This window comes from Cheilinus undulatus, linkage group 3, assembly GCF_018320785.1.
Source record: "Cheilinus undulatus linkage group 3, ASM1832078v1, whole genome shotgun sequence".
NCBI classification, from domain to species: domain Eukaryota; kingdom Metazoa; phylum Chordata; class Actinopteri; order Labriformes; family Labridae; genus Cheilinus; species Cheilinus undulatus.
In genome coordinates, this window is record NC_054867.1 from 14,482,980 (window position 1) to 14,493,495 (window position 10,516).

The 10,516-nt window shown below is 38.0% G+C and overlaps 1 protein-coding gene across 1 annotated transcript; it reads left to right on the top strand.

Moving 5' to 3' along the window:
• The first annotated feature begins 1,720 nt into the window (after nt 1-1,720).
• Nucleotides 1,721-10,294, top strand: LOC121528325 (eukaryotic translation initiation factor 4E type 3-like). Its single transcript, XM_041815725.1, has 7 exons — nt 1,721-2,020; nt 4,370-4,442; nt 4,553-4,647; nt 7,385-7,445; nt 7,550-7,616; nt 7,728-7,883; nt 10,121-10,294. The coding sequence occupies exons 1-7, from the start codon at nt 1,839-1,841 to the stop codon at nt 10,165-10,167; spliced, it is 681 nt and encodes a 226-aa protein (XP_041671659.1). The 5' UTR covers nt 1,721-1,838; the 3' UTR covers nt 10,168-10,294.
• The last annotated feature ends 222 nt before the right edge of the window (nt 10,295-10,516 follow it).

Below are 10,516 nucleotides of genomic sequence, written 5' to 3' on the forward strand. Positions count from 1 at the left end.
TGGGTATATACTGCAAGAAGTGCATGTATCATCACTTGTTCTTTGCCTGAGGCTGTTGTTGGATTTATTAGTGTTTACTTAGCTTATTTTACTCATTTCATTTGTGTGAACTTCCTAAATCTACATATAAAAATTGCCCAAATCTGAATCCAACCCCACGTAACAAACGCAATTTCATGCCGAAAAAGGTAGGCAGAAAAGCAAAAACATCTTTTCCATCATGAAAAACTTTCAGTGCTGTTGTTTGCTCTTTATATAGTAGAGGAATGTGGTCCAGTTCAGATAAAACTGCCGCTGAACTATAGTTACATCCTAGCCAACTGCTATACTGGCGGCAGCCATTGCTAACGGCTCACAGTACAACTTTACCTCGACCATAGCCTGGTTTTCCTCAAATGACACTGACTAGTCTGAACTGTTTTTGGTTTGGCACAAACGTTGTGGATTGCAACTTTTGATGATGGATTTATCTGATGACAGGCTGTCAACCCCATCCACTTAGCAAGGTTAGGTCTGGACTGCATCCAGGCCAGTCTAATACCCACTCTCTTTTACTGTGAAGCCATGGTGCTGTAACTTGCATTGTCTTGCTAAAATAAGCAGGGATGTCCCTGAAAAAGACATTCTCTGGATGGAAGTGTAAGTTGTGTTCACACCTGTGCCTCTCAATATTAATGGTGCCTTCACAGATGTGCAAGTTACTCATGCCAGGGGCGCTAATACACCCCCACACCATCACAGATGCTGTCTTTTGAACCTGGATGGTCCTTTTCCTCTTAGGCCTGGAGGTCTCAGTGGCTGTTAGTGCCAAAAACAATTTGAAAGATGGCCTTGCCAGACCACAGCACACTGCACTCATTTACACTTTAGCTCAGTCTGTTTTAGATGAGCTTCAGACCAGAGAAGTTAGCAGTGCTTCTGGATGCTGATGTCGCAGCCTATGGCTACAATCTGGCACTCTAACATATCCATGTTTATTAATGTGCACTGTCCCCTACAATAAACAAATACACAAGTCAATAAAATATGGCTTTTATTTTGTCTTAACATGTACAAGCAACACATACAGTGTTAACTGTGTTTCTAAAATTTCCTCAAGTCCAAATTTAATAGCCATCACAGGTGGCAGTTATAAAATAACTGCTATCTAAGGAATCAAAGGTCAAAGACATTCAGTGTTGATTTTGGGCTTTACCCAAGATGTGCAGAGATTTCCCCATATTCTCTGAATCTTTTTGATAATACTATGGACTGTAGAAGGTGAGTCTCAAAATTCCTTGCAGTTGCACGCTGCGTTGATAAACTGTAGGACGTTTAGCCCACAAAGACTGAGCCTTTCAGGAGCCCTCTTCTTATATAAAATAATGGCTTTATAAACCTAACTTACATGTGCAGTGTTCCAGGTAATTTTTAACTGTTCCACAATCTAACTAAATGAATGAATGACTGGATGAATAAGATTTACCAGTTTAAGAATTTTACTTTTTATTTTAGGTTGAAATGGCTGTGGAAGCTGTTTGAGAAAATGTGCTGGTAATATAACAGACATTGTAATTCACAGGGGTCACTTTGGGGGGATTTTTGCACTGCACGAGCTCATATAATCCAGTGGATGGCGGCAAGGCAGAAAAATTAAAGATGCCAGCCACAATAAAACCCCACAGAAGAAGAAAAAGAATCTGAACCCCACCCCCCATCCCCCTTTACGCAATTACGTCACTGTTTGGAAAGCGGAAAAGCGGCGGTGGTGTATTAGTTGATTAAGCCGTACCGGATGCTTTTGTATTGAGAAGCGGCATTTAAGTAAAATTGAAAGTTTAACTTTTTTATTTGTTTAAATGGCGGCTCCTGGGGATGCCAAGGATCTAAAAATGGACAGAGGAGCTCTGAGTGAGCGTACACTTTCCTCTGAGAACATTGACATCGACGATAAAAAACTGGCCAGTATCACGAAGAATCACCTGCAGGACGATGCAACGACGCTGCCCTTGCACTCACCGTGGACTTTTTGGTTAGACAGGTAATTATTGTGTCTTCTTATAATGCTTTTATGAGTGTAGGCCAGGACGAGTAGAAATGATAGAGGAAAATATCATGGAAGGACACGGCTTTCCACAGGCCTGAGGTGATGTAGCCGGAGAGTTAAGTTTATGATGACCCTCTGCGAAAGTAACATATAACAACGGAGTCATTATGTAAGGTAATGACATCTGCATGACACAGTTAGCATTTTTTATAAGGTTTGTTCTTAATTTTCAACTCTGTTTCAACAGAAGGTCTATTCCCACATACTGTTAGATAGTCCACGAAAGATGTTTAAATGATCTTTTATAGCCCGAATGCATATTATTGCACTATATTGGGCTTTTCCCAATGTCTGATCAGAGCTGGAAAAATTACACGACAATTGCACTCAAATTAAATAACAGTATTCTGGTTAAAATTTACCTGAGTTAAAGTACAGGTCTACAAATCTACTCAAGTAAAACTTAAATGTATTTAATGTAAAGTGTCAGTACCGAGTAGCTACTGAGGAGTTGTACAGTAAATTATGATTTTTCCTTATTGACAATAACATATAAGAAAATAGATCTCCAACCAGGTTGTTCAGGTAAAGTCACACACCTATAATGAAGTAGAATACATTGCAAAATTGATAGTGTTGATTAAACACATATAGAGTTAATTTTAACACTTTAAACTGTCTATATTTTACCACATACATAAAGTTAAACTACACTCTAAGAAGTGTTGGACATTTTATGATATGAAAGAGCTGCAGTAATTCTTGAAAATCTGTGGGTTGGTCTCCTCGGGCAAGAACAAAGCAGAGAGTCAACCTTATAGCAAGGAAATGCATGCCAATGAAAAGTATGCACCATGTGTCCTTAAGGTGCACCTGAAGTCACGGGTGTAACTCTACTAAGTGGATGACTTCACTCATGGTGCAACTGTGTCCATAAAAAACAACAACAATCGACTAGAAACATGAGTAAAAGAACTCAAGCAGGACTCTTTGCAGAACGGGCAACATCCAAACACAACTAAACATACAAAACACATCTCAACACTTTGCCCAAGGACATGATGGGAAACTCCACCCACACTAGGGATGGCAGAAAACAACGATACAGTACAGTGTCACGATATTCTTTTCTGGCGATATTTGTATCAGCTTGTCCACCAAGTATTGATTTTTTTCAAATTAATTGCTAATATGAACTGAGGTCATGATAATGGAAAAATGAAATTAATTGTTTTGACAATTGTTTGTCCAGTGAGGTTGGCAGAGGTGACGGTCATAGAGCAGGAGAAAGTTAGTACAACCAATATGGCAGCACCAGGAGAAGCACATTAGGATTGCAAGCAGGGCATGAATGAGATGGACATGACACATGAGGTTTGCAAGAAGAGCTACATGACAATAAATACTACAGACATACGACAAACATGAGGGCAAGACTAATGCTAAATCAGCTTAACAGTTGAAAAATCGTATAGATGGCAATATAAAGCAATATATGGTATCATAATACTCACTGTACTGCAAAATGTTCAAAATTACAATAATATCAAATCGTGACCCGGGTATCGTGATAGTATGGTATCATGGGGCCACTAGTGATTCCCACCCCTAACCCACACATCCTCCAGATTTGAAGAAGCAGTAGGCTGAACTCAGATCAGCTGACTCTTTACAGAGTTGAACTTGCACTGGTGGATGAACACTGTCAAACAGCGCCAACACTGGAGAGCATTTCACTCAGAATGGAGTTAAAATCACACTTTGGAAGCAAAAATCAGCTCTGAAATGTTTCACCCTGTGATATCAACACTTCAGTTTTTGCTGTCTACATCAGCTGTTTGAGGATGTGATGTAGAATCATTCTCTCTTTATACACTGTGTAGTCAACAGAGGTGGAAAAAGTGCTAGAGTATTCAAGTAGAAGTACACTTACCCTGGTTAAAACTTTTCTGAAGTAGAAGTACTGATTGCCAAATGTACTACAAACAGTACAAGTACAGTTAGTAGCATGTAGTGTGAGAATGACTCCACATTCCATCTCATAAAGTTGTCTTTAATAAACAGCTTGGTGAAAATTCATATAATCCTGTTGTTTTGTAATGCACAGGAAGGAAAGGTCCTATTTTGCTTTTCAAAGGTAACTCTTAGTTTGAGGTAACATGATCTTATTTTCTTTTTTTACTTTTACCAAAGTGTTTTTTTAATCAAAGTTTCTGTACTTTTACTACAATATTCTTCTGCTGTTTTCTACCTGTTTATAAGTGATCTTTTATGCTCTTATCTGATTCTGTTGTGGCATTATCCATGAGGATGTGAACTGTTTTCTCTTGTTTTTATTTGTAGATCATTACCAGGAACAACGGCTGCAGAATGTGAGTCAAATCTTAAAAAGATCTACACAGTAGAAACTGTCCAGGTGAGGTGTGGAATCATTTCATTAGGGTACAAGTTAAAGACGGGCGCACACTGTTTGACATCAAGACAATTCTATCAAAGTCATGGTGGATCTTCCCTTCTTTTTTGCAGATGTTCTGGAGTGTTTACAACAACATCCCTCCAGTCACAGCCCTGCCTTTGAGATGTAGCTACCATTTGATGCGTGGAGAAAGGAGGCCACTGTGGTAAGCCTTTTCTTATTATACATTATTTGCACAATCATTGTCCTAACATGTTTTCTACAGAGCACTATGATTGTAGTGCCTGCATGAATGAAATAACGTGTTTGTAAACCTGATCTAGATTTTTCTTCAGTTGCATTTTGAGTGCAGTGTGAAAACAGATGATGTAATGTTTAAACTCCATGGGCAACTGCGGCCCAGCGGGTAGCAGGTTGTCCTCTTATCAAAAAACCAGAAGTTTAATCACTGGCCTCTCAAATTTGCATTTTAAGTGCCACTGTGCAAGACACTGGACCCTGGTGGTTTATAAGTCACATATTGTACCCCTTTAAGACAAGGTCTCTTGGTCTCAGAGGTTCCCAAAACATGCCTGTGAAGTTTGTTTCTGAAAAAACACTCCAGTATTGGATTTTGGCATGTTTACAAACCCCTCTGTTTCAGCCCTGCTCAGAACGAGCTGATTCTGTGTCTGTGGCTTTAAATGTTAATGAGCTGTCTGACTCAGCCCCTGACTACACCCCTCTTAGGAAATGGATGTGGCTTCCCTGATCCAGAGAGGAGGATCAGGAGAGGAGGGCGGAGCTTTCTTCCAAACTGGGAGGGTCAACCGAACCTGGGGTTGGTGCTAACTCCCTACATGACATCATGAGGGGAAAATCTGAGAATGCACACACGTTGTCTGAAAGGTAGAAAAAGAGAGGGAGGGAGGGAATGGATTTTTCCCATGCTTGGGGTGATTGTGGACAGGCCAGGGGTAGATATTTTTGTTAGAAAAGCCTGAAAAGTGTATTTTGCTTAATATGTGACCTTTAAATTTATAAGTTGCTACAAAGACTTTTTGTGAAATTGATCATTTGATTGAAATTTGATAACTTTGCAATGCAAGGAGATATATAACATGTGATTGGAATGTTAAGGTAAAAAATATGTATTTTTTTGCAGTTTTTAATCCTCAACAAGCTGATTCATGATTAATGTTACAAAAATGAGCTATTATTTTTCTGTGGCATTGACGATACTTAACGTCTATATTATCTATGACTGCCAGCATTAAAGCATTCATCATGAATAGATTCAAGTTCCAAAACTAATTCATGTAATTTGTTAACCACATAAATAATGTGCTACTTTGTCATTTTTCATGCTCTACAGTCAAGCTACCTTAATGCAGCGGCAGCTGGATGATACCCACTATGTTGTCTTACTGCTGTTGCATTGATGGTAAATAAGGTCACTGCTTCCTTGAATGTCTCATTTCACTTTAAAAACTCACAGATGGCTCATTGGACAAGCCAAAAAAATAGTTAAGCTAATGTTGTTTCCCACTAGGAGTTCCTTATTTTTCTTTAGTTATAAAGCATTAAAAAATGTATTCAAACAGGAAGTAAAGTACTCCTAACGCTTAATAAAAACTGAACTACAAAGTAAAAACATAACAAATAAAATGTCTAAGCGTTATTGTTCACCTGAGCTGAATTCCTAACAAAGAGAGGGTAACTAAATAAACTCCTTAAAAGAGCATATGAGTTCACATTTGCTGGGGATCATTGGATCTTAGCATTTTATTATTGCAGTCCATCATATTTCTTAATTTATATTACAGTAGTCTTAGTGCATTTCACAGAGTAAACACTTTGGAGCAGTCTTCTACTTCTATGTCTGTGCAGAACCGGTTTAAGTAAATAATCTAACAGGTATCATAAAGTACATTTACGTGCATTGATTTGATTCCCATATCAAACAACTGGAAAATGCTTTAAATGTTCAAAATAGACATAAAAATGTTTTGAAATGCCAAATAATGCAAATCTATTCCAGTTGACAGCCGTGAATCAACACAACTTTATATTTTAAGGCCACTAGTTTAAACATGCTATCATAAATTGTAGTGGATACACAGTACTGTGCAGAACTTTTAGGCATGTTTGGGTCAAAAATTGAGGCTGGAGTAAGGTGTTTAATGGTGAGTAAGCCCACCTAAGGGCACCATCAGGCTAGAAGGAGGATTGAAGGAGGTCGTGCTCTGGATGTCTCTGCATATTACCTCAGGCATGGAAAAATAATCTGTTGAAACAATATTAAGGTCCGCACCTTTAGGGGTGGATTTGGCGAGTATCACACCCTAGGGTACTGTCTGGACAGGTAGTTGGGTTGCCATGTGCCCCTGTGTGCTGTGGATATCCTGTGTCTGAAAACCACCAGTGGTTGCCGGGCATATTACCAGGATTGAAAAGGCCTGATAATGCTCCAGATAAAAGAGATGCCACTGAGCTTGACCTTGGCTGCTGACTCACACGACTGACGTCATGAGTCGAGCTTTGCCTTGGCCGCACTCTTGCCCCCCCTCTCCGGCCCTGGGTTGTAGCACATTGGTCCCATGATAAACCCTTAGCGGTCTACATGCCTAAAACTTATTCAAATGACTGCGTTGTGGATTTGACTTCTTGTACAGCTACGAAAGTAATTTCATTCTGTGTGGAGTTTTAGGGTTCGTCTTTGTTGTCATGCAGATGTTCATAAACATAGGAAACATCACACAGAGTTTTGCAACAAATGTAATTATTCCGCTGACATGCAAGTGTTTCTGCTAAATCAGTACGTGCAATAGTGTGAAAAAGGAGGACTAATAATAAAAATATCTGGATGGCAAAAGTTAATGAGGAAGAAAATCCACTTTTATTAAAAAAACTACACACTTGTTTGGATTGAATTAAGATTTTTTTCTTTTATACCTTAACAGGGAGGAGGAAAGCAATGCAAAAGGAGGAGTATGGAAGATGAAAATACCAAAGGACAGTGCTGTAGGTGTTGTGCTTTATTTGGTTACCTTTCACAAAAGGACATGACATACAGTTGCTTCGTTGTATAGATTGCATGTTATTAAGGGGGTGCATTCTCTTTTCAGTCTGTAGTTTGGAAAGAATTTTTACTCGCTACTATTGGTGAGCAGTTTGCAGATGTCTGTGCTGCAGGTGAGAGTCCATTTTTAAATTTGATGGAGATGTTTAAGTTTTCAATGGAAGAAATATAAGTTTTTCTTTTTTGCTTTTTTACTTATTCTGTCTGTTGTCGTTTTTCTACAGATGATGAGGTTGTTGGTGTAAGTGTTAGCGTACGAGAGCGGGAGGATGTTGTACAGATCTGGAATAGAGATGCCTCTCTTGCTAATGAAGCAAATATCTTGGGGAAGGTCTATGAGCTTCTCCCAAACGTAACTTTTAAGGCTGCTTTTTATAAACGTAAGTGTTCTTATTCTTATTATTGGATATTTCAAAGTAATATATGTATTATATTCAGGGCCATAAATGAAGTCAGACTGTAGTATTTAACAGTAGATTGGCCAATTTTAAAGACAAACTGTAATTCCAGGGAGAGCATGAAAGCACAAGAGATTGTTTTTAGAAGTGTACATAGCTGTGGGCTAATCACAGCTGCAGAATCATTAAAAAGCCCATGCACATTCATACCTGCCCTACAGAACATGTTATCATACTAGAATTGTTTCTGTATGCTTCTTCTGCTCAGCTCCAATGTATGATGAAAATTATGTAAATCAGATGAACGTTACACTGTACTGTAACAATTCTTTTAGTGAGACAGGAGTGTGTTTTGTTTACCTGCTTTGATACAGTACAGTCTAAAAAACAGAAGACAGAATGAATCTCTACCTAAGATGAAAGTTACAGTTTACCTTATACTATGTAGATTTTTCTGTTTTTATTTCATATACACTTCATTTAGTATAAAAGTTGAGCTGCTCAATAACAACTAGAATGGCCGTCTGAGGCGGCAGACCTACGCCTAAGCAGCACCACCGAGGAACTCGCGCTCCCATTGATTACTATGGTGTTCAAAATTCGAAGTCCGAGAAAAACTGAACAGGAGCGCGGATCATCACCAAAATCTAATCGATTCTTCACTATCCCAATATTCCCTGAAAGTTTGGTGAAGATCTGGCTTTCCGTACTCAAGTTATCTTGTACACATACAAACAAAGAAAAAAAAAATGGAACCCTTTACATAACCTCCTGCCGATTTCATCGGCGCGGGTAAATATCTAACTAGCCAATCACATGGTAGCAACCAAAGCGTTTTGGCATCTTCTGTAGATATGGTGAAGATGATCTGTTGAAGCTCAAACTGAGTGTCAGAATGGAGAAGAAAGGTGATTAGGGGTCTTTGGTTGTTGGTCTGACAGGCTTCCGTGTTGTTTATGCCAAATTCTGACCCTACCATTTTTATGTTTCAACATAGATCAACTCATTAGATCAGGTGACTTTTTACCAATCTTCTATTGCCCATTTTTGTAGTGTGTGTGAATTATATCAGTTTCCTGTTCTTAGGCGACAGGAGTGACATCCAGCATGGTCCTTGATTGCCGTTTCCCATCTGCAGAGATTTTTTTTCTACATTCTTTTGCCTTTTTATCAGCTCAAGCCAGTTTGGTCAATCTTGTCTGAACTCTGCCATCAGCATGGCATTTTGGCCCACATAGCTGCTGCTTCCTTGATAGTTTCTCTTTTTCCTGACTATTCTTTGTAAATCCAAGACATGGTTGCATGTGAAAATCCCAGTAGACCAGGAGTTTGGGAAATACTCAGACCAGCCCATCTAGCATCTACAACCATGAAACATTCCAAATCTCTTTTCTTCCTCATTTTGATGCACAGTTGAACTTCAGTAGAACATCATGACTATATGCTTCAATGCTCTGAATCTATTGGCTGCAGCAATCAGTTGAATAAACTGTGCACATAGAAAGTCTTCAGACCACATTCACGTTGTATTATGTGGCAGTCTGATTCTACAGTCGAAAACATTTCTTTTTGTTATCGTTAATCTACACTCAATACCCCATCATGACAATGTGAAAACAGAATTATAGATTTTTGGCAAATTTATTAAAAATAAAAAAAAAGTAACATCACATGGACATAAATATTCAACCCTTTGCAAAACACCTGTGTAAATGTGATGTTTCAGTTTTCTATTTTTAATACATTTGCAAAAATGTTTACAGTTCTGTTTTCAGTTTGTCATGATGGGGTACTGAGTGTAGTGAAACGCAAATAAAAATGAGTTTAAATGACTGTAGCATCAAGCTGCAACATAACAAAATTGAAGAAAGTGAAGGGGTCTGAATAATTTCTGAATACACTGTATATTTCTATTCATTGAGCACTTGAACAGAAATACCCAGTAGTAACAGATGCATGTATATTTTTATGCAAAAAGAACTTCAATATAAAACAATGCAAAACTGATGCTTACAAACTGACTGAACACTTGTTTGAGCTACTAAATGTTCAAGCAAATATGTTTTATAGAGTTATTAACACAACTTTTTGAATGCAACTTTTCAATAGCATAATATTTTTTAATTAAACAAATATTTAAAATGTTGTCTTTCATTTGAAATTCTATTTTGAATCCTTTCATCAAAGTTTAATCTCATTATTATGAACTTTTTTCCCAGCTCACATGGAGCATCATGCCTTTGAAGGAGGACGCTCAAGACATTAGACCACAATGCACTTTGTTTTTATGATCTGACTTTTGTAACTACTTTGGCCTGTCCACAACATATTCAAAGATATTTGTGTAATTCTTCATGAAAATTTTATCAATATATTTTTGTAACTCCTCTTGACTGATGACTTGTCTTATTTATTTATTTTTTTAATGAATGACTTCTCTTAATCTGAATCAAAATTTACAGCAACACAAAATTTAACAAACAAAATAATAGCATCAGAAAAGTAGTTAGAATTGCAACTGATATATCCCTACCCCTATCTTACAGTTCAAGTTTTAAGGCGCACTTACCAAAGTAAGTAATGGACAATAAAGGGGTTTGCAAGAAAAAGAGCCA